General features: G+C 48.5%; 5 protein-coding genes across 5 annotated transcripts; 3 read left to right on the forward strand and 2 right to left on the reverse strand.

Moving 5' to 3' along the window:
* Window positions 1-14: 14 nt before the first annotated feature.
* On the reverse strand, window positions 15-3,645 carry ACRALDRAFT_1079676 (uncharacterized protein; the record flags this gene model as incomplete). Its single annotated transcript, XM_071018928.1, has 2 exons — window positions 2,936-3,645; window positions 15-2,693 (listed from the first exon to the last, which is right to left on the reverse strand). The coding sequence occupies exons 1-2, from the start codon at window positions 3,473-3,475 to the stop codon at window positions 15-17; spliced, it is 3,219 nt and encodes a 1,072-aa protein (XP_070876490.1). The 5' UTR covers window positions 3,476-3,645.
* An 881-nt stretch (window positions 3,646-4,526) lies between these two features.
* On the forward strand, window positions 4,527-6,317 carry ACRALDRAFT_1060837 (uncharacterized protein). The gene has a single exon (XM_071016312.1). It carries the CDS (start codon window positions 4,972-4,974, stop codon window positions 6,001-6,003), a length of 1,032 nt encoding a protein of 343 aa, XP_070876491.1. The 5' UTR covers window positions 4,527-4,971; the 3' UTR covers window positions 6,004-6,317.
* Window positions 6,318-6,748: 431 nt separating this feature from the next.
* On the forward strand, window positions 6,749-10,419 carry ACRALDRAFT_2051371 (glycoside hydrolase family 38 protein; the record flags this gene model as incomplete). Its single annotated transcript, XM_071021610.1, has 4 exons — window positions 6,749-7,076; window positions 7,142-8,879; window positions 8,968-9,674; window positions 9,705-10,419. The coding sequence occupies exons 1-4, from the start codon at window positions 6,931-6,933 to the stop codon at window positions 10,417-10,419; spliced, it is 3,306 nt and encodes a 1,101-aa protein (XP_070876492.1). The 5' UTR covers window positions 6,749-6,930.
* A 570-nt stretch (window positions 10,420-10,989) lies between these two features.
* Window positions 10,990-12,279, reverse strand: ACRALDRAFT_1068050 (uncharacterized protein; the record flags this gene model as incomplete). The annotated part of the gene is made up of 2 exons (XM_071017518.1): window positions 10,990-12,099; window positions 12,160-12,279. The coding sequence occupies 2 exons, from the start codon at window positions 12,277-12,279 to the stop codon at window positions 10,990-10,992; spliced, it is 1,230 nt and encodes a 409-aa protein (XP_070876493.1).
* A 569-nt stretch (window positions 12,280-12,848) lies between these two features.
* ACRALDRAFT_206777 (uncharacterized protein) lies at window positions 12,849-13,675 on the forward strand (the record flags this gene model as incomplete). Its single annotated transcript, XM_071022112.1, has 4 exons — window positions 12,849-12,909; window positions 12,937-12,983; window positions 13,350-13,522; window positions 13,596-13,675. Coding segments are annotated over 4 exons (361 nt in total), but the record flags the coding sequence as incomplete, so codon positions are not given.
* Between the last annotated feature and the right edge of the window lie 14,239 nt (window positions 13,676-27,914).

A 27,914-nucleotide genomic window follows, 5' to 3' on the forward strand; every position in this document is an offset into this window, starting at 1 on the left:
CTTAGGAAGTTGACCTAACCAACGGAAGACGCCACTTCTCCAGGACTCCAGTGATGACCTTGTGTATATCCACGCTCGTGTGTGTGTAATGTGTGTTGCTTCTCCAGGACGTTCTTCGCGACGCGAACTGCCGCCTCGGGCAGCCCGGCCAAGCGCGCGACCTTGAGCGCGTGGCTCTCTTTGTTGATACCCTTCCGTAGCTTGTGCACGTAAACAAATGCACCCGTTTCGTCCTCCTCCACGTCTGTACAATACATTTCGACTTGGCCGCCCGTGCCGCTGCCGTCAGGGCCACACAGACCGGACGCGGCAGCGAGGTCGGCCACGGCGTGAAAATGGGTCGCGAACAACGAGCGACACTTGTTCACGGTGACGAGGTGGTGCAGGCTGGCAAACGCGACAGCGGTGCCGTCTTCGGGCGTAGTCCCGCGGCCAATTTCGTCCATGATGACAAATGACCTCGGTGTCGCGGTGCGTAGAATCTGCGCCGTCTCCAGCATCTCTACCATGAAGGTGCTCTGGTCCCGGTACAGGTTATCTGCAGACCCGACGCGGCTGAAGATGGCGTCCACAAGTCCCAGCTCGGCGTAATCGGCAGGGACGTAACATCCCACCTGGGCCAGGATGGTGATGAGAGCGTTCTGCCGTAGGAAGGTGCTCTTGCCGCCCATGTTCGGACCCGTGATGAGCCAGAGCCTCCCGTGGGCGGAACCGGACCCCACGAGACAGTCGTTCCGGACAAAGGAGCGGCCGTGTTCGCGGAGGCCCCCTTCGACGGTCGGGTGCCGGCCGCCGATGATGGTTGTGGCGGTAGAATGGTCGAGGCGCGGGCGGGTGAGGTCCTGTTCGAGGGCGAGGCGGGCAAACGAGGTGGCGACATCAAGTTCGTCGAGCACGGCGGCGTTGCGGCGGAGCTTGACGAGGTTGAGAACGACCGACTCGCGGAGGCCCTGGAAGACGACCTGCTCCTCGGTGCGGATGGCGGCGCGGACCGAGTCGAGGCGCTGGCCGAGGGCGGTCCACTCGGGGAGGTGAAAGGAGCGGGTGGAGCGGCTCACGGAGAGGGAGCGGCCGACGTCGGCGGCGGCGAGGGCCCGGGCGTCCTTACCCCTTACGTGGCAGATGTGGCCGAGTCCTGGGGTCCAACGCAGCGTGAGGCTGGCGGCGTCGTGTCGCTCGCGGAGGGACTCGATGAGGTTGGCCTTCTCGGCGTGCAGGGACGCGAGCTCGTCGTGGAGGCGGCGGAGGGCGGGGCTGGCGGACGGTCTCATGACCCAGGCCTCGTTGTCGTTGGCGTAGTGCTCACGCACCGAGGTCGGGCGCGCCTTGGCGCTTCTCTTGGCCGCGCCTTTGGGAAGGGCGGCGGCTGCGTCGTCGTGGGAGCCCTCGGCGCTGATGATGTCCTGGGCGAGGGCCATCATCTGGTTCGTCTCGCCGTCTTCGATTTCATGCTGGTGTACGATCCCTTCCTCGTCGATGGCCTCGCGGATTCGGCGTGCCAGCTCGAGCGGTTCCTCGAGATTGAGGCGGCTAGCCATGGCAGAGAGACATGTCGTGTCTGTGCCCGTGGCCGTATCCGGATCTGTCGAAGCGGAAGAAGGCTTGGTGAGCCGACTGGCGATGGCATCCGTCGCGTCTATGGTGGCGCTGAGAGCCAGTAGGTCGTCTGGGTCTCCTCTCCCGAGGGCGAACTTTTGCACGAGGCGCTGCGAGTCATGGGTGCGTCGTAGCAAGAGGGTGATGATGTCGCGCAGATCGCCGTGTGCGATGAAACGGGCTACGAGATCTTGCCGGGACTTGATGACCTCGAGCGAAGTGGAAGGTGCGCTGAGCCACTCGTTCAGTAGTCTGGTGCCACTCTTGGTCACGGTGCGCCTGATGGCGTGAAGCAAGCTCCCGCGATAGCAGCCGTCCCGGATGGTCTGCTTGATCTCCAGAGCGCGCATGGTATTCTTGTCTATGGTCATGATCTGCATGGCCTCGTGACGGAGCGGGGGCTGAAGTCTCATGCTCATGCCCTGGAGGCGGTCCTTGACGTAGTGGAGGAGGAGACTACCGGCGGCAAGCTCGTCGGTGGTGAAGGCCTGGGCGGTCTTGGGGGGGATTTCGGATTCGAGCATTGGCGCCCAGTCGGCGAGGGAGGTCAACTCGCCCATTGGGCTATAGGTGGTAAGATGTCGATCTTCGGCCAGGACGGAAAATAGGCCATGGTCTCGGTTGGACTGCAACTCCTCGTCAAGGACGACCTCCCTGGGGGAAATGCGAGATAGGACAGCAGACAGAGAAGAAAGGTTGGTCGTCTGGGTGAAGAACTGACCGGTGGAGAGATCCAGCCAGGCTAGTCCTAGAGGCATGGGACCGAAAGCAGCCGCAGCCGCAGCCGCAGGAAGGGAGGAGGGGTGTTGGTCGCTGGCCTCCGAGGTGGGTGTCGGCATTGCAGGTGGTGGCGTCTCGCCCGCGGGGGGTGCGTGGATGGCCAAGACGAAATTGTTGGCATAGGGGTCCATAAAGTTTTCGTCGATCAGCGTTCCGGGCGTGATGATGCGGGCGACTCTCCGATCATGCATGAGACCTCCGGACTTGATCTTGTCCGGGGCGCTGTTGGGGAATTCTTCCGCAATAGCGACATGACGGTTGAGGTCTTGGACGAGGATCTTGAGGAACCTATCAAGCTGGAAGAAGGGGAAGCCGGCCTACGAGACGAGAGTGTCAGAGTCGATGCCGATGTCGATATCACACATTTCGCGGGATGGACAATTAGACGGGGAAGAAGACAAGGAGGCCAGAAGCTCGCCCGTAGAGGGGCGGAGGGAGCTTTGACCTTTCCAAGTGCCGAAGTCTCAAGGTGATGGATACTTGTTTTGAAGAAATACTGGGGAGGTCAAGGGTCACAGGGAACTTGAGGGAGAAGAGGAGGGTGGAGGTGGGGGTTTACCATGGAAACGGGCCCGGCATTCGTCTTCTTCTGGGCGACTTTGAGGTTCAGGAGGGGACCCAACTCGTCGGCTTGGTCAAAATAGAGCTCGTAGAAGCCGCCGAGGCGGGTGAGGAGGACGCAGTTGGCGAACTTTTGCATGTTCCTCCGAACTTGGAGGAGGACGGTGGGATAAGCAGGTTCCTGGTCCGCTGCCGGGTCTGCGGGAGAGCGGGCAGACTTGGCAGCAGCGGCATCTTCGGCATTCGGAAGGGCAGTAGACGGCTGCGAATCGACGTCGACATGAATCCTGCCCTGAGGCAAGTCCTGGATCCTCAGGACAGTCTTGGTCTTCTTTCCCCGAACAGGGATCGTTGACCCAGCGAAGCTGGACAAGGGCCAGACGGGGGAGCAGGTGCCGTGGGCGAGACGGCCGCCGGTTCCATTACCGAGCGCCACGGAAGATAGATAATGGTGGCATGGGGGTGATGATCTCCGCGGTAGGCGCAGGAGGGCGGCATTAGAGGAGGAGATGCGGGCTCCGAGTCGACGGCCCAACATCAAACAGACAGGGACCGCCGCTACCGGAGTGTTGTGAGTTGGGACAGGTGTTCAAACGAGCCAAAACATATGCCAAGGAGGGGCGATTTTAGGGCGGTTATGCCGCTAAAAGGTAAGAAGCGCGGTGGAAGGAAAATGCTAAGGGTCTGATTCCGGGGGTCTCTCGGTGGCATGGTCCGAAATTCTCGGAGGTGGTGACAATAATAAAGAAGATGCGCTTGGGAGTGGATGAGTAAGACATCACTAAGACAGTGTGGTGTGATTATATCTACACTGTGTTTCTTGGGCGCTCGGAGCAGCTGAAACACGGGGGACTCAGGTGGTATACAAGCCACTATAGGCAGCCGTTATGGAATACAACAGTGTAAATGTCACTGAAGACAGGCGAAGCAAACAGTGTAGCACTTCAAGTGTGACATATCCCGGAGTTCTTCGGCTTGTCCGCCTAAGCGACAGAGGCGCTTGGTAGGCGCTTAAAAGACAAGCCCCCGGCGCTGGACGCCGAACCTGTCGGAGAAGCCCACGATGCTGGGACCAATATCGGCAGTCCTACCTAAAACATCATGGCTCCGAAATCATGGAAACCACATGCCACCGTTTGACGATGGAGGTTACAAGGAGATTGTTTTCCAAGTACATCCGCTGTCACATAGACCCGGATACGTAGTTCCATAGCCTTTGACATCTAGACGAGTTTAGGGAATCAATGTCATGTCATGTGTGTTTGCGGGCAGATGGTTCGACGTTTGACCATAGAATGGGCCTGGGTCTGGGTAGGAGACAGAGGCATAGGAAGAGATAAGGCGAGGGAGAAGTGGGGCGAGCGAAGTGGCAGGTGGAGAAGGTACGTTGGAAGTACCACGTACATTCTCGGAAAGGTGGGGCCAGGCGTGACCGATCAGTGGCCATAGCCTTCCCCGCCCTCGGCGTCGACCGATTCAACCCTCGTCTCAGCCCACTCTCTCCGTCTAATCGCCCGACACTCCCTATATGCTCTGCCCTACCGACCTACCGAGGCTGCTGTCACGATGAAAATGTAATGTACGATATAATGTAATCTCGTCCCCCTCCTGTCATGCACTTGACTGCGCGACTCGGGATTCTTGCGACTTTTACAACAAGTCTCCTCATTATCACCAGTCGCCCACTTCACCTCTCGTCTTCATACTCACCCGCCACCTGATCTCTCCCTGACACGATTCACTTCCCCCATCTCCAACAAGGGAAACGCCTCTTTGCTGTGGTTCCGTTCGTAACGATCGCTTCGTATACCATCTACTCACTGTCGTCGTCCTCTGGTGCCCGCACACATAAGCATCCAGCCCACCGCTACCACTCTATCTCATCAACCTCGACATTGCTTCGTCAAACCCATCGATATCTATACATCATTCGGTCCAGAAATACGCCCAGACATTGACACTAATAAATCTCCTACCGTGTACGCTTCTGTTGCTGCCGCGAGGAGTGACGACCGTAATAACGCACCAAACAACATGGCGACTCAAGCACCTCTCTCTAATCCAACGACTCCTGTGACACCTCCGCCTGAACACCACATCTTTGGAAATCCTGGTCCTCAGCTGCCACCCTATGCCAGGCACAACGACTTTAAAGCGCCGGAATTAAGAGCCCAGTCGCCGCCGAGCTTCCTCCAACCACATCCTTACAACAAGATTCCGACCATCCTAAACAACACACCCGCCATCCCGCGAGGGCAGACCGACACACAAGAACCCCGTCATGAGGACAGGGAGAATGTGAGTAGCAACACGGGCGGCAGTCACGCCAAGGTGGCTCCGCTCATCTCCCCGAACGACAGCACCCAGGGGCATCAGCAGTCACAACAGCAGCCAGAACAGCAACAGCAACCACAACCACCACAACAACAACAACCACTGGACCCCCGCTACCTCACCATGGCCTCCCAAATAGCATCTTACTACCAGCAACGATGCCAGGCCATCTCCAACGCACAGCAGCAACGATGCCAAGCCTGGGCCAACATGCACAGGCAAAAGTGCCAGGAGGCCATGCAGGCCGCCATGCTGGTCGTGGCATGGTACATCCGCGACCGCATCCAGCGGCGACGACGCAAGGAGAAGCGAAAGTTCCGGGCCGGCCTGCGGGCCAGGAACCAGGCCCCGCAGCGGTCACGGCACGGGGGCGGCGGCGACCCCCGCGAGTCGGTTTGTCGGTGGCTCATGCAGCTACCCGAGGACCCCGTATCGCCGGACGTTCCGCCTGTCGAGGCTGGTCCGGAGAAGAAGGAGAAGGAGAAGGAGCCGGCGGTCGACGGGAATTTCGGCCCTGAAGATGACGACGCCAAGCTGTACGACATGGCGGATCGGCTCATAAAGTCCCAGTCCGGAAAGGTTGGTGTTCCGATGCTGGGGATGTTGTCGTTTGAAGAGAGCGATGGGGACACCGAGAGTGAGGATGAGCACGCGGCGGCGTCGCATGAGGTTCAGCACGACACGGTCACCGAGACGGGGAGCCGCATCATGTACGAGAGTCACTTATCATAGCGACATGACACTTTTTTAGCTATCCTTGGGTTACTGATGCGCATATTGTTTTATTCTGCACGGAGCATCTGCATTTCCATGGGTTTGGTCCCTAATGTCTTGGGTTGATCTGGGGGCATGTCGGCATCCAGGAGTTAGCTAACTTGGATATCCCGTCCATCTATTGAAGTACCTTTACGGTAGCCGGTCTACGTATACACCTACTGTGTAAATCCACAACGCTTCCCCGTGTTCTCTTTTCTCGTGAAGCATGTATCTCTACCGCAGTACAGGCGAGGTCGTACTCGTACTCGTCACAAGGTCATGTGTTATCCAAATCCAATGGAGTGATACCGAAGAGCGAGATTCCCCTGGGATAATGGAAAACTGAATAGCTCCTCTCCGTCTTCGACTATCAGCAGCCCACTAGGGATGAGGTGAGATGATGTATACGGATGCTAACCAAAGACGACACCCGTATTCGTACTCCAGCTCAAGTACCTCTCAGCTTACCTTATCTCATAGATTCCAACCCCGCGTTTTCCATCAAGTCACCCGGTATCGCACCCGCCTCCCCCGCATTCCCCGGTAGTGACGTACCCAGTACGACTGCGAATCACACCCCCCAAGTCACCCCCTGAAGTCACCCCCCTAAAGTCAGCTGCAGCTTAATCTGGGGCAGAATGAATGCGGGGACGGGGCGACGACGTCTTCGGGAGCTTGCATTCCTCTGTCCTTCTATATATTTCCCATTCTGTTCCTTGAACTCCTTCTCTGAAGAGTCAACAAGGCCGCATTCCATGTCAGGTCGAGACACGAGCCTCCCCCGACTTGATCTGATCGCACCTACTATCACCACGCTCGCAATGCCAAACGCCGCTTAGAGGCAGGACATCGTCATTATCACAACAATAACCACCCCGACTGCTTTCCTCGTCCGTCTTCATCATGGGCGGCGGACCGGACCTCAGGAGCAAAAGCTCCTACCCAACCCTGGCCCCACGCCCGGTCGGCCAGATGATCTCCAAGATCTACAAGGATAGAATCAGGTCGTTCTATTCCCGGGGCCAGTACGAGAAACATAACCTCCTGGCGTATGTATTCCCGTCCATCTTCCTTTGGACATTTCGAACTGACGTTGACCTTTGACTTGCCGCAGTATGATGCACGAGGGTATCGCTTCGGAGGAATCGAACATCAAGCTCTGGGTTTGGGACGCGCCGGGTCAAGAACGCCCGACATTCGACGAGGCCGTGAGCCATGAGTTCCGAAAGACCAGCGTCGGCCACTCATTCGGTCCTTCATGGTCAACACACTGGTTCAAAATCGCCATCACCGTCCCCGAGAACCTCCGCCGGAAAGAACACCTCGAGTTACACTGGGATGCCGACACGGAGGGCATGGTCTGGTCCAAAGACGGCCAGGCTCTGCAAGGCCTCACCGGCGGCGGAGAGCGCATCGAGTGGATCCTGCCCGAGTCCTTCCGTGACGGCAAGGAGCACATCATCTACATCGAGATGGCCTGCAATGGCATGTTCGGCAACTCGCCCGGTGGGGATATCATCCAGCCCCCCGACCCCGACAAATACTTCACCCTCAAGAAGGCCGAGATTGTCGCCGTCAACCTCGAGGCTCGCGCCCTCTACATCGACATGTGGATCATCGGCGATGCCGCCCGCGAGTTTCCCGAAAACAGCTGGGAGCAGCACAAGGCCCTCAAGATCGCCAATGACATCATCGACACATTCAAGCTGGGCGACAAGGAGTCCATCACCAAGTGCCGCAGGATGGCCCAGGAGTACCTCGGTCCCAACGTCGACTCCCACAGGGTCTACTCCAGCGCCAAGGACGTCAAGGTCTACGGCATCGGCCACTGCCACATCGACAGCTGCTGGCTCTGGCCCTGGGACGAGACCAAGCGGAAGGTCGCCCGGTCGTGGTCCAACCAGTGCGACCTCATGGACCGCTACCCCGAACTCAACTTTGCCTGCTCCCAGGCCCAGCAGTACAAGTGGCTCAAGCAGCTGTACCCCAACGTCTGGGATCGCGTCAAGGCCAAGGTCAGGGCCGGCCAGTTCCATCCCATCGGCGGCAGCTGGGTCGAGCACGACACCAACATGCCCAGCGGCGAGTCCCTGGTCCGCCAGTTCCTCTACGGCCAGCGCTTCTTCGAGAGCAACCTCGGCCGGCGCTCCCAGACCTTTTGGCTTCCCGACACATTCGGCTACGCCGCCCAGCTGCCCCAGCTCTGCCGTCTCGCCGGCATGGACCGCTTTCTGACCCAGAAGCTTAGCTGGAACAACATCAACAAGTTCCCCCACACCACCTTCAACTGGGTCGCGCTCGACGGCAGCCAGGTCGTCTGTCACATGCCGCCCTCCGAGACCTACACCGCCGAGGCCCATTTCGGCGACGTGCGACGCAGTGTCACCCAGCACAAGTCGATGGACCAGGACGCCACGTCGCTGCTCGTCTTTGGGAAAGGCGACGGAGGCGGCGGCCCGACCTGGCAGCATCTCGAGAAGCTGAGACGATGCCGCGGCGTCGCCGACCAGGTGGGTCTGCTTCCCAGGGTGCACATGGGCAACACCGTCGACGAATTCTTCGACTTTCTCCAGCCCAAGGCCGACACGTTCGTTACCTGGTACGGCGAACTCTACTTTGAGCTGCACCGTGGCACATATACCACCCAAGCGAAGACCAAGCTCAATAACCGCAAGTCGGAAGCCATGCTCCGGGACGTTGAGTGGCTCGCCACCCTCGCCTCTATTAAGAACGAGTCGTATAAGTACCCCAAAGCCGACATTGACGCCATGTGGGAGGCCGTTCTCCTTTGCCAGTTCCACGACTGTCTGCCGGGAAGTTCCATCGAGATGGTGTACGACGATTCTGACAAGGTAACTTTTCTCCTTTCTGTCCTTGTCACTTTGCGTTCTCAGCTCACTTTTGGGTCCCCCCTTATAGGAATATGAAAAGGTATTTCAGACGGGAGAACGGCTGCTCAAGGACATCCGCAAAGCCTTGGGAGTCTCCGACCGCCGGGCTTCTCTCCAAGACTCCGTTGCCATCAATACCCTCCCATGGCATCGCAAGGAGCTCGTCCATCTCTCCGACAATGAGGTCGGCGTGGCATGCGGCGAGGGTCCATTCTTGGCCATTCGACCCTTCAAGACCACCGAAGAACAACCCGCTGTCACCATCGAGGAGGTCCGCAAGGGTGTCTTTGTTCTAGAAAACGACCAGCTTCGAGTCAAGGTGGAAGGCGGGTGTATCACCTCCCTATATGACCGCGTGGCCAAGCGGGAGGTAATCGAGAAGGGTGCAAAGGCAAACCAATACACCATCTTTGATGACAAGCCCCTGTACTGGCAGGCCTGGGATGTGGAGGTATACCATCTGGCGACGCGCCAGGAGCTGTCATGCGGTGAAACGACCATCTCCGAGAAGAAACCGCACCGGGTCAGCCTCACCACGACGATCAAGATCAGCGACGCCAGCTCCATCAAATCCACCATCACATTAGCTGCTGCACTGAAGGGCGTCCAGTCGTGGGTCGAATGCCACGCCGAGGTAGAGTGGCACGAGAACATGAAATTCCTCAAGGTCGAATTCCCCGTCGATGTGCGCAACACCGAGGCATCCTACGAGACGGCGTTTGGCATTGTGAAGCGTCCGACGCACTACAACACCAGGTAAGCTGCGGCATGTGCTTGCATTCAGAGTTGCCCCTGTTTCCTTTTCTCATTGCCCCCGATCATTCAAGCCATTGTCGTGCTGACCTTCCATGCAGCTGGGACATGGCCCAAGTTTGAGGTCTGCTGCCACCGCTTCGCCGACTTGTCCGAGCACAATTACGGCGTCTCCATCCTGAACGACAGCAAGTACGGCTTCGCCACCACCGGAAACGTCATGCGCCTCTCGCTGCTCCGCGCGCCCAAGGCACCCGACGCCCATGCCGACATGGGCACCCACCACATCCGATGGGCCATCCTGCCGCACCAGCAGTCGCTGGGCCACGCGACCGTCCGCGCCGCCTTTGCCTTCAACCAGCCCCTGAAAGCGGTGGCTTCGTCCCCGGACGTTTCCGCCCTTGTTGCAGCCGGCAGGGCCAGCCCTATCGGAATCAAACTCGTGGGCGATCCGAGTCTCGTGCTGGACACGGTCAAGCGGGGCGAAGACGACGAGGACGTGCGCCCGGGAGACGAGGACGTCAGCGGCAACCTGCCCAAGCGCAAGGGTCGGAGCGTCGTACTGCGCGTCTACGACAGTCTCGGTGGGCGGGGCCGTGGCACCATCAAGACTGCCTGGGACGTCAGAGCTGTGTTCAAGTGCAACTTGCTCGAGGATGACTTGGAGGAGATTCCGCTCCGGGCGAAGGGCGAGTTTGACATTGACTTGCGGCCTTTTGAGGTGGCATCGTATCGCTTGGCCTTGTAGGATCCCCTTTCCTCTCTTCCTCCCTTTCGACTCGACTCCTGCCACTGTTCGACCTCTACCTTCTCTTCTCGCCTGTTTCCTCATGACCATGTGTGATATATTAGCGAATGGCGATTGCGGCGTAAGACTAACGGATTTTTTTCCTTTGCTTCGAACCTCTGCTCAGAAAGATGCCAATACTTTGTTTCTTTAATTTATTTGCCCTCGTAGCACTCATGATAGCGGATATAAAATGACTCTTTAATTGCGGAAACCAAAACGCCCTAATACGCTGACCACAAGAGTGTCTCCTCAGTTAAACCCAATGAATAATTCAACAATGCTCAACATGGACATGAAACTTCCCAAGTAATGCGTTTCCGTGCCCTGGCCTTTGGTAACTGGGCTAAATTTAAAGATGGGTTCATGCGTGACGTAGGAAAACAGCGAGAAATCATCGTCTGATGATACAGTCAAGGACGAGGCCCGCCAGCGATGATGGTTGCCAGGCAACGAGTTGAACGGGGAAAAGGAACGAGTAGCCCGCTCACATTGCAAAAGGAAGGGTAGTTATCCTGCTTGCCGCCCCTATCATGCGTCGTCTTCCGGCAATGCATCGATAGCCCTCTCAACAATGTCGATGAGCTCATCAATGTCGGGCCTCTCGTCAGGTTCGACGCGGAGACACCGCCTGACGACGTCGCGGACGGGATCGCTGATGGGAGGGTGACCAGCGGATCCGTTCGCACCCGCCGCCGCATCGACGGCCCTGGCCTTGCCCTTGTTGATGCCGCCGGTGCCGGTCCGCTGCAGGCCCTCGTCGGGGAAGCGCCAGTCGCCGCCGAGGATACAGAGGCTGAGGGTGCCGCCGGTCTCGTCGGAGCGGGCCTCGAAGGGTGACTTGCCGACGAGGCAGGCGTAGAGGGTGCAGCCGAGGGACCAGATGTCGACTTTGGTGTCGATGACGGAGCCGGTCTGGACGTCGAAGAGCTCGGGGGCGCGGTAGGGCATGGTGCTGTGCTCGGCGGCGGTGTCCTGGGTCTGGATGGCGAGGGAGTGCGAGGTGATGGGGAGCGGGGAGGCGGCGACGGAGCCCAGGTCCATGAGGATGGGCGCGGCGCCGTCGTCGGAGATCATGATGTTGCCGGGCTTGATGTCGCGGTGGGCGTATGACCTGTGCTCGCCGGCGGCGGGGCGGTCCTCGGCCTCCATCAGGGGCCGCTGCTGGGCGCCCTCGTCCTGGTCGTCGGGTACGGCGGCGCGACGGGGCCCGCGGCCCTGGTCGTGCTCGTCGCCGTGGCCCATTTCCATCCTCTCCATGGCGACGGCGGGACGGGCGCGGTACTGGTGCATGCTCTTGAGGGCGCGGCAGACGCCGAGGAAGAGAAGCATGAGGCGGCGCTCGGGGAAGTGGGTGTGGTTGACGGCGTTGGCGTTGATCATGTCTTGCAGGTTGCCGCGCTTGAAGTAGGGGAGCAGGACGTAGACGGTTTTGGCGCCGGGCTCTCCGCCGCGCTCGGTGGCGACGGCGTGGTCGACGGCATGGATGATGCCCGGGGTGTTGGCGAAGAGGCGGTAGGCTTCGACTTCTTTCATGGCCTGGGCGACCGACTCGGCGCCAAAGGGGCAGCGGATCTTTTTGAGGGCGTAGAGGGATTCGGTGGCGGTGTCTTGGACGAGGTAGACGTAGGAGAAGCCGCCCTAGAGGAGATATCACTGTCAGCTAGTGTGATCGGGGGGTCGAGTTGGAGCCTGATTTACCTCGCCTAACAACCGTAGGATCTTGAAGTTCCGGCCATTGATCTTGAGAGTTGGCGAACCGGGGAAGCAGTTGATGCAATTGCCCAGGGAATAGAATATGTCTAGTAGTACTTGCGCCATCTTGGCAATGTGATGCTATGTCATGTGCAATTCACTCTTTTTCCTCTTATGCTCAGAAACTCGGACTCAATTGGTTTCGTCCGGAGGAAAAGAGAGCCAACGTAGAAGGGGTGTATGAGATGGAGGTCGAGGTTGTCCAAGGTCACGTCGTCATGTACGAATAGTGGTTTTGAGGTACACAGGCGCGCTTCTGTAGCTGGGTGGGTGGCGTGAATCGATAGGACAATGCGGTACAGAGGTACGTATAATCGTCGATAGGGCGTAGTGTGGTAGTGTCTGTCTTTGACGGATCCGGCTATGAGGAGGTTGGATGGAGGTCGGTCGCGATTATGGTGGAACGTCGACCAGATCGACGTGTCGAGTGGATGGGACGCCAAGATGGCCAGGTGGATCGTCGCGGTTCGAACCGAGCTGAGAGGCCAACTGCTGCTAATAAGTAAAGCTAAGCCAAGCTGTCGTGGTTGAAGAACGGGGCAGATTGCGGAGAATTGGGTTGGTGTATCGAAGAGAGATGGAAGAATCATAAAGAGAAGCAAGTCGAGATTTCGAGAGAGGTTTGGGAAAGTGGAATGGCGAAGAACGAAGTACGAAGTACTTTACGAGCTACTTCTACAGTAAGTACTTCGTACTGTGCACTACACGTGTACATCGTCGGAGACGTTTCGTCTCCAACTTGCCGCGCCATGCTACAACGTATATGTACCGTAAGAACTCAACTACGAAGTAATTATGTACCTACCTAATAACTGAACTTTGAGCTACCTAGGTACCTAGGTAGGTAAGGACTTGGCGCCGGTTTCCCTATATATTCCTAAAGTCAACCAACAGGACTATGTCCTTTCACGATAGGGTACCTACCCGGGTTAGGGGGGGTCGTGGACAGTGTCTTGTTTAGCCTAACCCTAGCATATCAACCCTGGTCATATTACGCACTATAATATATCGACACTATTATAACCAGGATCCAGGGTGTCTAAGCTGCTTACTATTTTAGGCCTTTACTATATTATAATAGGTTCGAGTTATTCCGACTGTACCACTTGGTTATTCCGACTGTAGTTCAGACCTAGACCCTTCGTAATCTTGCTACCAATCTTCCTCATCAATCTATATCGTCAATCTACGTCGTTAATCTACGTCGTCAATCTACGTCGTCAATCTACGTCGTCAATCTACGTCGTCAATCTACGTCGTCAATCTACGTCGTCAATCTACGTCGTCAATCTACAGATACAGGCAGCACGTTCCGTTACCTCGTTATATAAAGTAAGAATAAGATAGCCGCGGTCGCGTGGGCGTGGGTGTGGACGTGGAAGACGAAGACGAAGACGAAGACGAAGAGTCGAAGACAAAGGAGTTACTGCTACTGCTGCTACTCGCTCGATCGAACGAATAAGCTATCCGTTAATTAAGTCCGAGCAATCAAATTAATAAAAAAAGACGTCGAAGTGGTTTGCGACCGTGGTTACGAAGGGTCTATATCTGAACTACAGTCGGAATAACCAAGTGGTACAGTCGGAATAACTCGAACCTTATAATATTGCTCCTATCCCTATAGTTAGTATAGGAAGTGCTAGACGGTGACCAGATTAGTTAGCGTTTATACTTAGATAATAAAATAACCGGATAGTCTATCCTATATTAATATTAATATTTAGGATATCTATATTATTATCCTATTACCCTTAATTTTATAAACATAGCCTTAGCCTAACCACTAAGACTCGACTATTTATAAAAACAGCCTATTCAGGATCTTTATTCTATCTAATAGGTTATAACGTCTAGCAGGTTTATCCTATCCAAAATAATAGATATTATTAATATTATTATAACTAATAAAGGTTATAATATCGATCTTAGCTATACTTTTAAAAAAATAATTACTAATAGGTATTTTACTACGATTAGGTGCCGTATAGCACTAGTATACCTATACAGGTATCTAGGCGGATATACTATATATCGTTATTAATATAATACTTAGTGAATTCTAGACCTCGAACTAAATATCAAAATCATTCTATCCCGTCACTATCTATCTCTTTACTATCTATCTCTCTATTATAGCTTTCTTACACGTTATTATTAAGTTATAATAGTTTATAAAAGTTAGAGCGGTCGGGCTTAATAATATATCGCCTTACCTTAAATAACGTAAATCGGGAATCCTACTTAATTCAAAGTTAGTGAATTTATATCTCTTAGTGACTTAATCGTAGGATCCTTTACGTACCTACTAACAGGACGTATACCGTGGAGCGATAGGTATAAGAAGAATAGGATAGGTAGTTACCCAGGAGAATATCGGGCTACTACTTATATTATAGTTAGTACCTAGATATAATCGCCTAGTATTAGCTAAATAATATTATAATAACTTCTAGGAAAGGGTTAAGGAACTTATATACTTTTATTATTTACTAGGCCATAATATAAAACAGAATAAGGTATCTTAAACTGTTAAGGATATATATATAAATTAGTAAGTATAGGTAAAACAGGGAACTAACCTTCGCACTATCTTTTATCGGGCAACTATTTTAAATCTCTCGCTATATTATATAGTAAAAGTTCTAGGCTTAGTATCGTTAAGCGCGGTAAGGAATAGTGAAAATTAATCGATATACTAGAATCCTAGAGTAATAAAAAAGAGTATCCAGGTAATAAGGATTAATAATATACCGTACCGCGGTCGATACTCGGCTTTTAGTTTTTTACTGCTTATAGAATAAACTTAAAGCTATCGTTAGTTAGCTATACGTATATATTTCACCGATTATATAATCGAAACAGGCGTTACGGGGAGCCAGCAAGACCCTATTAGTGGATAAGTCCACTAATATACTCGAGCGGTATAATAACCCTAGTAATATTATATAGATACGGTAAAATAAATATAGATTAGTCTAGGAGCCAGTAAGACACTATTAGAAGACCAGAAGTCTACTAACGCACTTTAGCGGTAGCCGGTAAGTAGGTAGTAAAAATCCCGAATAAAGCCATTAAGATATAAAAGCCAGTAAGACACTATTAGAAGACCAGAGGTCTACTAACACACTCTAGCGGTAGCCGGTAATAAAAACCTAGAAGCTATTATAACACTATTAGAGGGTGGCTAACCTACTAACGCACTTAAGTAATAACCTAGCTTTACTATAGCGTTTATTAGAAGAAGCTAGTATAATAAAATTAAATAGTAGAAAGATAATCCAGAGTATATCTAGTAGTATAAAGAGATTAAAGAGGCTAACTTATTTTTTTTACTAGGAAAGTTAGATTATAGGTAGAAAGGGGAAAAAGCAAGCCAGATTTTATAATAAGATGATCGTAGACCCGTCGGCATATAGTCGGACCGATGGCCGCGCACGGACCACCGATCCGAACCTATCTCTGTACGTACGTTAAGGGATCAGTTTAATCCCTTAAGTTAAAGTCTTGGTTTAAAGTCAGCGCTTAGTTAACGAATATACTACGATCACTCTGCGATACTAAGCTATCGAGCCTTTTCCGTGATATCTTTTCCTTAACTAAAGTCTACGGACTTTCCTTTTATTATAATTCTTTAACTTCTATACCTTTAAGGTAGTTAGGCCGAAGATACTACTAAGAAGGACTTAAGGAACGAGCATCCCCCTAGGGGGATCTAATAAGACGGATGCCGAGTAGGCGCCCGTTATACCGTAACTAATAATAACGGTGCCCGAGCAGGGACCGGATAATAATAAGGGGTTAACGGATATACCGGTTACGCTCGGTCCTAAAGATAGTGGTTCGTAGGCCGATTAGCGATCCGTCGCTGGCCCCTTAACGTCGACGTAAAAGGCGTTAATTACGATATTTTCGTAATATCTCTAGTAATAAAACGAGATTAACCGAGTAATTATAGAGAAGCTCGCTAAACGACTAGCGCCCCGGCGTGATTACGAAAAACCGCCGGTATATAATTATAAGCTAATTAAAGAGTTATCCACGGTTATAGAAATTAATAACTAGTTAGTAGCGATTAAGGCTAGGAATTAGTTTAGACCTAGTGCCCTAGTACTATAGTAGATCGAATAGGCTTTAATAAAGCTCGAATATACCTTTTAGATATCCTAAAGGCACCACGCCCCGGAAGATCACTAACCCGAATTAGAATAACTTTACGGCGTTTATTCGGCGAGAGTATTTATCCCGGGATATATAACGGTACTATTACCGTAAGGAACTTTATAAGCTACGAATAACCGGCGATATAACGCCGATAAAGCTATTCGAATAGTAGGATAACCTATATAGGCTATTAGGCCAGGAGATAAGCGGAAGCGAAGAGCGTGCCTACGATTATTTTAGTCGGCTACCCCTGCGTATTAAGGATAAGATACGAGAGTAGAAGACTAAACTGGATAAGGCCGTGACGCTAGCTTAAGAGGCGTAGCTATTCTAGGATACAAGCCTTATCGAGAAGGCGAATAGTAAGCGGTCGGATACCGGCCGTAAAAGGACCTTATCGAACTTTTAGCGTTCGGATAGTCGTTTAAGCCGGGTAAGCACTCCGGCGATTAGTCGGCGTATACCCGCTAAGCCAGGTAAGACGGACTCGAAGGGGGCGCCCCTAATAGGTTAAAAGGCATTAGGCTCGGGCCTAGAGCCTTTATAAGCGTAGCCTAGCACGCGTGCCTTTATAGGCGAGTGCTATAGCTACGGTAAAAAGGGTTACCGTTTTAAGGACTATTATAGTAATAAGGAACGGCGGATAATAGCTAATAACAGGGCGGCGAAGAGTCGCGCCCGCGTTAATAATATATATACTATATATAATAACCTCGATAACGATATTCGGGTTAAAGAACTCTATTTATCGGGAAACGAGTCGGCGTAGACGGGGAGGCCGAACCTATACCCGATAACCGGCTAGTAATCGTAGTTAGTAAGGTGGCGAGATTTATAGCGATAATAATCCGTTACGGAAAGGAGGTTAAGTTTAGCGTAGACTTAGATACCTATACGCAGGTAGATATTATTAGCCCGGCGTTAGTGGAACGCCTAGGGTTAAAACCGCTCTTAGAGGTCGAGACTCCGGAGATTAAAGGCTTTAATAGTAGCCCGGCGAGGGTTTACGGAGCGTACGGCCTAGCTTTTTATCTGCTAGACGCAGAGGGACGGCTATGCCTATTAAAAAGGGTCTTCCTGTATACGGATCGACCTAAGGGTACCGGATAATTACTGCTTTCGAATAATAGTATAGGTTAGGAAGGTATTATAATTAATACGGCTCGCTAAATATTCGTTTATAGGCTAATCTTAATTATAGACCCCGAGCTATAGGCTTATAAGGTTATCGAAAAACGAGTAAAGGCGTATATTATATATATCGCTGCCGCTACTGCTATTATACTAGGGACGCCGGATATAACTATTCCGTTTATAGATAACGATAAGGTAATATACGGACTAATCGTTAAACTGCCGCTAGAAATCGCTAACTATTAGGATATGTTTTCGGAGTAGGCTATAAAGGAGCCACCCTTACTAAAGGACGCCGAATACACGATTAACTTATAAAACAGGAAGGAACCGCTATTCGGGCCGTTATATCCCTTATCTCGAGCCTAGCTAGAGGAGCTAAAAAAGTATATCGCCGAAAGGATAGCGAGCGGTCGTATTTAATAGTCGATAAGCCTTATAGGCTTATTAGTGCTATTCGTGCCTAAGAAAGATAGTAGCTTATAACTCTATATCGATTATCGAGGGTTAAACGCTATAATAATTAAGAATAGGTACCCTCTACCCCTGGTCGGTAAGCTATTAAATAGGCTTGCCGGGGCGAAGTACTTTTCTAAGGTGGATATCCGAGATACCTATTATAGGATCCGGATTAAGAAGGAGGACCGCTAGAAGACGGCGTTTAAAACGCGATACGGCTATTATAAGTATACGGTTATGCTATTCGGGCTAACGAATACTCCGGCTACCTTCTAGGCGTATATTCACCGAGCACTCGCCGGTCTACTAGATATATATTATATCGCTTACCTAGATAATATCCTTATATATTCTATATTAAGGGAATAGTATATAAAGGACCTAAAGAAGGTCTTGGATCGGCTTTATAGGGCCTAGCTATACGCAAAGCTATTAAAGTACGAATTTTACTATAACCGGGTAGACTTCTTAGGGTTTATAGTAACCCGCGAAGGTATCGTGATAGACCCGGAACGTGTATAAGCGGTTACTAAGTAGCCGGCGCCTAAGTCGTTCCGGGATATCTAAGTCTTCCTCGGTTTTATTAACTTCTATAAAAGGTTTATTAAGGGGTACTCCCGGGTTATAACGCCGTTAACCGCGCTGCTAAAAGGCAGTTAAGCGGGTAAGAAAAAGGGACCTTTTAAGTTCCCGGATAACGCTAAGCGGGCGTTTAAGCTACTAAAAGTCGCCTTCGGGTCGGCGACTATTCTATAGTACTAGAATCTAATACTGGATATAAGGGTTAAGATAGACGCCTCGAATAAGGTTATTTCCGGGATTCTAAGCTAGAAGTATAAGACTAGATAGCGACCGGTCGCCTATTTTTCGCGGAAGCTTTCCGAAACAGAGTAATAATAGGGTATAGGGATAGTAGGAGCTATTAGCTATAATAAAGAGCCTTAAGTATTAGCGCCACTATCTTAAAGGCACGGGATAGGCGTTTACGGTGCTAACGGACTATTAGGCGCTTAAGGGCGTGCTAAACGCGCCGGCGCGGAACCTTCGCGGAAGGCTTACTAAATAGGTATACTAATTATTATTATTCGACTTTAAGGTTTAATACTATCCGGGTAAGACGAACCCGGCAGATAGCCTATTAAGACGGCCGGATTATATAGTAGATAAGACGCTATACGATAATATGCTTTTTACCCTATTATAAAGGTTATGACTAGTTAGCGACCTCTTAATAAGCGTTCGCTAACGGATTACGAGTATCCACCTTACCTTAATAAGTAACGCGGTAAAGATCGTATACGTTTAAGCCGCTCGGGTAACGCTACCCGAATATAGGCCTAGTAAATATAAGCGGGCATAGACTCTATAAGAGGGGGCCCTGCCTAGCTTAAGAGATAAGGACGGAAAAGGGCTATAACCCCTGCGTCCTACTAACAGCACCCGGCGTGTTATTATCGCTACTATTACCCGCTCTTAAATATAAGACATGGGTTATAGGGCGACTATCTAGTAAAGGGTCGCCGATAAGATATCGCCGATACCTAAGGCTAAGGCTAGGGTTATTATAATACCGGATTAGTATATCCTATATTCTATAGCTAGAGAGCTAGCTAGGAACGAAATAGTAAGTCGGTATACTATTAGCGAGGAACTAGAAGATCTAGTTAGAGGGCTATAGATTATTAACCCGGATTATATATCCTTAATTAAGAATATTCGCCGAGGGACCAGAAAGAGAGCGGGGTACTCTTTTAGAGATAAGGATATACTATTATTTAAGGGATAGTTAGTACTACCTATATAGGGCGCCCTAAGGGCGGAGGTCCTGCGATAGCACTATAATAACCCTAGAGCCGGGTATATAGGAGCGAATAAGACGCTTAAGCTGATTTTAAGAAAGTTCTACTAAATAGACTTAGCGGCGGATATTCGCGATTATATCGCCGTATATTCGGCGTGTTAAGGAGTATAGGTGCCGCGATATAAGCTATACGGTTAGCTATAAACGCTGCTATTACCTATATATCCGTTCTAAGAGATTAGTATAGATTTTATTACGGGTCTGCCGCCTATAAAAGGGGTAGACGGGTAAATATATAACGCTATCCTAGTAATCGTTAACTAGTATATAAAGTATGCTTTATTTATCCCTACGCGGAAGGATTTAATAGCATCCTAGCTAGCGGCGCTATTATATAGGGAAATTAAGTGCCGATTCGGTAGCCTAGAGGGTATAGTAATAGACCGGGATAAGCTATTTACTAGTTAGTTTTAGACGGAGTTTTATTATAAGCGGGCGAACGCTTAGCGATTATCTACCGTATACTACCTATAAACGGATAGTTAGACGGAACGAATATATTAGTTCCTAATTAAGTACCTACGAATAATTACTAGTAACGCGATAACGTAGTGGCCTATTTAGTTATTAGAAGCAGGGTTCGCCTATAATAATAGTAAGCACTCCTCGCTTAGTATCTTACTATATAAAGCGTTATACGGGTACTACCTATATATAATAGAATATATTCGACCTAGGGATAATACCCGGGTATAGGGCGTTTAAGAACGTATTAAGAAACTAGCGGAGGTTTAGCGGAAGGTCCGCGAATACTAGGCGCGCGCTACTAAGCACTAGGCTCGGCACTATAATAAGCGCTACTAACCGTAGTAGTATAAGGTAGGCGATATTATTAGACTATCTATAAAGAACTTCCGATTCCGGTAAGGGTTAAAGCTAGTACCGCGATATATTCGGGTATAAGTAACTAAGAGGATCGGCGAGTAGGCGTATAGGGTTCGCTTTCCTGCGTAGTATATAAGGATACACGATATATTCCCGGTATCCTTATTAGAGCCGTGGAAAGACCGAGTAGCTATAGAGCTATCGGCGAAGGATCTCCCGCTTTTAGAGGAGGAGTAAGATAAATAGGAGGTAGAAGATATCGTTAGTTATAAAGAAGAATAAGGGAAAACGTTTTATCTTATAAAGTAGGCAGGCTAGCCGGTAAAGTATAATACCTAGGAACTAAAGGACTACCTAGGAAACGCTCTAGGGATCCGGAAAAGGTACTAAAAGCATAAAAAATATATATATAAAAAGTAGGATAACTACGAGATAGTATAAGGCGCTAAAGGGTCGTCGGATATAAGTAAGAACTTAATTACAGGTTATAATAACCTTTCTTTTATAGTGACTAAATAAATAGGGCTAAACCCCGACTAGTCCTAAAACAAAATCCTAAACTATTAGAATAAAGTTTAACGCTATTTCGGGCGATTATTACCGGCGATTACACGGCGAATAAAAAAGGAATTATTAGTTACTAAAACTATAGAAATCGGTTTTATTAACGACGTTATCGGCGGTATTATTGTTATTAGCGGGGGCCGGCGAGGGGGAGGGTATATAATAATAGGGCGTGCGAATACGACGATAAGGGACGTCTTCCTTATTAGAGGACGTAAAGATAGGCGGCGTGTACTCGGCGTCTCTAGGGGGCGCCGGGGTAGCCGATAAAGCGGTAGATAGTTAGTGAGTAGGATAGCGAGGATAAGTCGTAGTGGGATAAGGAATAGGCGTGATAGCCTTATTAGAACTATTAGTAAAAGGATTATCGCTATTAATAGAGGCGTGATCGTGGCGAGTAGCCGCTAAGCGGCCGGCGAAACGATAAGCTAAGGCGGGATATCGAGGATTATTAACGGCCGCTAAGAGGTCGGCGAGTCTATCTAAAGATAAAAACGCCTTAAGACCTTAGAGGCGATCCTTATAATCGAATAGGTAGTAACCGTTTATCGCTAAATCCTTAATAAAAGAAATAAGCAACTTAATATCGCGGAGGTTACCCTTATAGGGCGGGCGGGTTTAGTCTAATAACGCCGACGCTTCGGCGTTATTAATACGACTAAGACGGTGTATAAAGTTAACCGTTATTATAGAACGTAAGGATAAGATCTTATCTAAAACTAGTATCTACGACTACTAACTATTAGGAATATAGCCGAATAATCGGCGACCGGAAGAAGAACTTATATCCTTAGCGGCGAGCTTCTTCTTACCGCGGTCTATGATTACGCGGAACCACTTATAGGCCTTAGAGATACGCTTATAGGCGCGGCGCCGAGCTATCGGTATTAGGTTATTATCTATTATATAAACGCGCTTACTACTATTTTATAGTAACTAAGCAGCGCCTAGCAGGAAATCCGGAATCTAATAACTAATTAGTATAAGGGAAAACGCCGAAGGATCGGCGAACCTATAGCGACGTATTACTAGTAGCCGCGGGCGTAGGCGATATAACGGCTAGCGCCGGTACTATTACCGGCCTTATCGAAGTAATCGACGCTAATATAAGCGTCTAGCCGGGATATATAAAATAAATAGGGAGCTTCGTCCCTAATAATAGACTCCTATCCGTTATCGGTATTATATTAAAGCTCTTAGAGAGCTATAACGACTTATAAATTAACCGACGATATAACGGCAATGGATTGGCGGTGATGATATTAATAATAATAGAATTAAGATAAACGAAATAATCGCTATACGATCGGCGATTATAATAATAATAGAAGATGGTTATAGAAGGAAGGTTGGAATTACTACGAGGAGAATTACGTGACGGTACTATATACTATCGCCGAACGGTTACCTAAGGCTAGGCATATTATCCGCGAAAGGTTAGATAACTATAGGCAATAACAATAAGCATCGCGGAGTTTCTATAGCAATATTCGGATAAATCACGAGGTATATAGTCGGCGATGGAACGCCGACGAATAGGTAAATAAAAGGAGCGGCTACTCTTTTTTCCTACGGGTTTTTAATAAGGGCTCGTATAGAACTAGATAGAGATAATTAATCGCGATAAACGCGTAATTAAAGGTATCACGATAATATAAGTCTACGGGACTAGACTTATTAAGGGGGGGGCAGTATAACGAGATAATCATAGACCCGTCGGTATATAGTCGGACCGATGGCCGCGCACGGACCACCGATCCGAACCTATCTCTATGCGTACGTTAAGGGATCAGTTTAATCCCTTAAGTTAAAGTCTTGGTTTGAAGTCAGCGCTTGGTTGACGAATATACTGCGATTACTCTGCGATACTAAGCTATCGAGCCTTTTCCGTGATATCTTTTCCTTGACTGAAGTCTACGGACTTTCCTTTCGTTATAGATTTATAGTAACGTTATAATTAAGGTAGGTAGTCTAGGCGTAAATTTCACGGATCTAAAATAATCTAAGCTCTAGTAAGCTAAATTCCACGATAAGCGTATAAATAAATATCCAGGGAGCTTTAATAATCGAAATCCAGGGCGATATAATAGCATTTTCTAGCTAAACAATATATATATCGTAGGGGCAGTATAAAAGCGTTTTATCTACTCTTTATATAACCCACTCCTGACTTTCCTATAATACGGGTAAGCCGATAATAATCTTTTCCTTTATAAGAGTATAGATCGGGTATTATAGGATTAAATCTTATATTATAGGGCTAGTCATGGCTATAATAATAAAGAAAACCCGGAAAATAGTAGTGAATTTATATATAAATATACCATTAATACGTACTAGTTACTAGTCTCGGATACGTATAAAGTTATTCACCGAAAAGCAATAAACCTATCGGTCTCTTATTATAAAGCTAATCTTTAAGAACTATCTTAGGGTATCGCGACTTCTATATATAAGATTACTAAGATTATAGTCCTCCTAGTATACTTAAGATAATAGTAAATTAAACTTACTTAAATCTGCTTATTAACTCGGGAAAATTATCGAAAGAAAAGGGTATATCTAACTTCGTACTATCTTATACTAAAGACCACTAAAACACTAAGGCCTAATATACGATAGGTCTTCTATAATATCGAATATAGGTATATATATATTATTCTCCTCTTCGTCGATAATACCGATATATATCTTATTTTTAATCCTAGATATAAGCGTGGTACACTTAGTTCGGAAATATATAAAAGCGGAATATACTCTTAGATAGTTAAACTCGAATAATCCGGATAGGCTAAATAGGGTTATTTTTCGTAGACGTTCTTAATATATAAGAATCGAGGCTGCGTTTCGGTGGTTTATCTTTATAATATTATTCTTATATTCCTTATACTTATCTTCTCCGAGGAAGGTAAAAACTCGACGATAAAAGCCATACTGCTTCTACACTTCCTAGAGATATAGCCCGATATGGATATTCGGAAGGCCTTTTATCCTATAGTAAGTAAATGCTTTAGATAACGCTAGCAGTCTTTAGATATCAATTACTTTATCCTTTAGCATAGTGAAATTAGATATTCTAGTTACTCCACTAACTTACGATATATTATCGGCTATTCCTATTCGTAATATTACGCTATCTATAATATTACCGTATTATAATATTAGTATATAAAGCATACCTATCTAGGTATAGGTTAAGTATAGGTAAACATATACTATCCGTTCCTTAAAGGCTTATTATACTATAATAAAGGCCCGAATTATTTATAGATTAGAGGGTAGATTAGGTAAGGCCTTAAGTCTTTCGCCCCGCCTATCGCTTTTACCCCGAACGACTATAGATATATCTTACTACTAACTAAAAGAGTAACTAAATTAATTTTCGACCTCTCTTAATAATATTAGTGAAATCCTATTTAGAAACTTATGGTGGATAGCGTCCTATAACCTAAAGGTTAGAGCAAGTAATATTCCAGAGCGCTATAATAATAAAATCGGTAATGGTTATATTATCGTGAATATTTACACTTCTAAGGAAATCAAGAGCTTCGGAACGAATAGCCTCCGTAAAACCAGGAGATATACGTTAAATATTTAACTAATACCTTAAAACCACGGGTATTAGAATCGATACTATGCTCGCCTCTATTATACGCCAGAAATCTATATATATAAGAGGGGACTGGATCCTTTAGAAGCCTAGTGGTAGAGGAATATATTAGAAAGCTCGGATAAAGTCCTCGTGAAACTTCGGAAGAATAATATAATCGATTAAAATCCTATAGGTATATTTAATAAGGCTTATAAACTCCGAGTAAGCGGTATCAGGAACACGGGTATAGTAAGGGTCTAGTATAGGAGAAAAGGAATATATTAACCTAAGCAGCTTATCGTCTTTAAGAAGACTAACTAACTTTAGGGTTAATCTCTTTTTTATAACTTATTCCGCTTCTGCTTTTTCACGAACTGCTTATATATAATAAAAGTAGTGGCCGTTTTTAGTGATATCGAAGTTAAGATCTTAACGGGACTTATCGGATATTAGATACTTACGGTATAGTTTATTTGCCCGCCAGGATAAGTAACCAGATATAAGCGGCTAGTTATAGGTTAATCGCACTAAGTAAGGCCGAATAATTGTATTAGCTAGAATTAAGGAAAAGGAAAGGAAAAGGTCTATAAAGAGGTGCAGGATTTACTAGGTTTATACGATTCCGCGGTAAGGGTAGCGCGAGGTCCGAGCGTCGGATCTACATGCTAATTAGCGGTTCCGGCCTTATACCGGAACTATACTTTCGAGGGGTTAACCCGTGATATTACCCCCCTCCTCCCCCCTCCGGGGCCGTAATAACTAAGCGCCGAGTCTATTTTTTGCTTAAACGCGTCGCGAGGGAGGCGTATATCCTCCTTTACGTTAGATACGTTCGAGTCGCGGCGTTCGCGGCGACTTCGCTCCTAAGTCGCTAGCGTTCTATATCGCGCCGAGCGCTTACTCTTTATATTAAAAACGCCCGGTTACTCCTTTTTCTTTATTTATAAACTATTATAATAAATAGCTTTATAGGCTTTTATCGTATTCTATAGTCCGATATCGTAGTATAAGCGTGGCTTCGCCCGGTTTTTTATTCGTAGTTAATTCTTTTTCCTATAAGCCTATAACGTTGTTTTAGTAGTAAGCTCTATCGCCTATTCCGTGCTAAGGGCCGTATTATTCCTCGCTAACTCTCGGCGTAGTCGCTTTATCCTTATAGTTTTTTTTTTCTTTTTTATTAATCTAATAATTTTCCGTCTTTCGATTATTTAATTAACTATTATAAGTCTCCCGACAAGTCCTTATCCCGATCCGGTTAGGTCGCGGCTAATAGAGTGTGTCTAGATATCCGCCCCCCGCTATAGCGCTTATTATACCCGCGAGGGCACTGTTAAAAAGGTCCTGGCCGCTAGTAACGTCGCCGCCCCCTCTCCCTCCGCCGCCCCCCCCTCCCCCTCCGTTAAGGAAGTGGCCGAAAAGGCTATCGCTAAGATAGCGAATACCGGTAAGCGTCCCGGTAATAAAGAGGTATACGACGGGAGTCTATACTTCGCTATAAGGGTCCTACTAACTCTCCGGTAGCCTGCTATGCCTAATAAGCGATAGCGCGGCCCGGCCTACCCTCCCGGTTATTATCGTAACAACTTTTACCGCCCCTACGCTAATCGTATCGCGGGCACTAAGATAAAATTTAACTAAACGTGTTATAACTAATCCGGGCCCGGTATACCCTATAAAAACCCTAAGTACTACGAATACGCTATAGGATCTTATATATACCGCCTAGTAAGTCCTTTATAATCTATAGGCTAAATAGTCGCGACTAACCTTCTTAGCTCCCTCCCGCTACCGCCCCGTTTATCCGCCCTATAGCTAAGGCGGGTCGCGCTATACATAATAATCCAGATAACGATAATATAAGTATTCCCGCGTCTTCTTTAAGGTCGCTACTAACTCTAGTCTAGCTCCGTAAAGCCTTTGAGTTAGCTCGTAGTAACTACTACGCCTCCCTATCTAAGGTAGCTCCCGCTATCGCCCCCGCTAACTCCGCCCCCGCCTCCGTTAATAACGGTAAGGGTCTCCGCCGCGAGGTGGCGGCCCTCCGCTACGAGGTTCGTTTATAGGGCGTAGCGATAACGCGCCTCCTAGAGGGTATCCTCGCCGCCCTCTAGGGAGATAGCGGTCCTGCTACCGGTAATAGTAATAATAGTAGCTAAAAGGGCCTAGGCGATAATGTCGCTAATTAAAGTCCTTTACGGAGGTATTATCTATCTCCTTAGAAACCGGTAGGGGGGCCGGTGAATTCCCCCCCTTTAATTAACTTACGACTATAGGTTATGCCCTCCTTATATTAGGGTCTCTTTATCTTCGCGTATTCCTTATAATATAATCCTATAAAGGCCTATTATTCTTATCCGCGGGGCTATATTCCGCTTCGAAATTATCTAACGCCTTAGTATTCTGTATAGTATTTAACGGTTCCTAAGTAGGTTTCGCGTATCCCGCTTATTATACTAACACTTTGCGTAGTACGCCGTGACCTCGCCGTTTATTCTATACGTATAAGATACTTTTTACCTCCTACTCTTTATCGCTATAAAGTATATCCCTAATTAGTTCGGGTTAGGGGTCGGTTATAACCTATCTAGGGAGGGGGTCGCGGCTAGCTCGCTTTAGGATATCGATATAGAAACGGGGGTATATCCCCGAGGGGTATATTTAGCTTTATAACGTGGGAGTTAATCACTTTTATTACTCTATACTTTTAGTATAGCTAGCTTAGCTTCTTTAAGGGCCTGGGCGTGGAGTAGTTAGCTATAAAGAGCTACGCGAGGTCTCTTATTTTAAAGCGCTCCGCCGGGAGTCGCTATCTATTCACGGATTCCTTATCCTATAATTACTTTAAGGCTATAGCTACTTATATAAACTCTATAGCACCTTATAAGCGACTTAGTAGGTTATAAGCGGCGGCTTTTTTCGGGTATAGGGGCGTCGGGTCGTGGATTTAGATAGGGTCGACGTGGAACCCGTGTTCTAAGAAGAAAGGGCTTAGTTAGGTTATTAAGCTCTTCCTACTATTAAGCGATAACTACGCGGCGGGTAATAGGCGACCCTAGTTATCCTAGGAATAGTATATAAAGGTATAGAGGTAGGCTTAAATATCTT

Source organism: Sodiomyces alcalophilus (genome assembly GCF_042370955.1).
Source record: "Sodiomyces alcalophilus JCM 7366 unplaced genomic scaffold ACRALscaffold_2, whole genome shotgun sequence".
NCBI lineage: Eukaryota > Fungi > Ascomycota > Sordariomycetes > Glomerellales > Plectosphaerellaceae > Sodiomyces > Sodiomyces alcalophilus.

Excerpts from the sequence above, each read along its gene's own strand:
- ACRALDRAFT_1060837 (XM_071016312.1), top strand. The coding sequence starts at position 4,972 with ATGGCGACTCAAGCACCTCTCTCTAATCCAACGACTCCTGTGACACCT.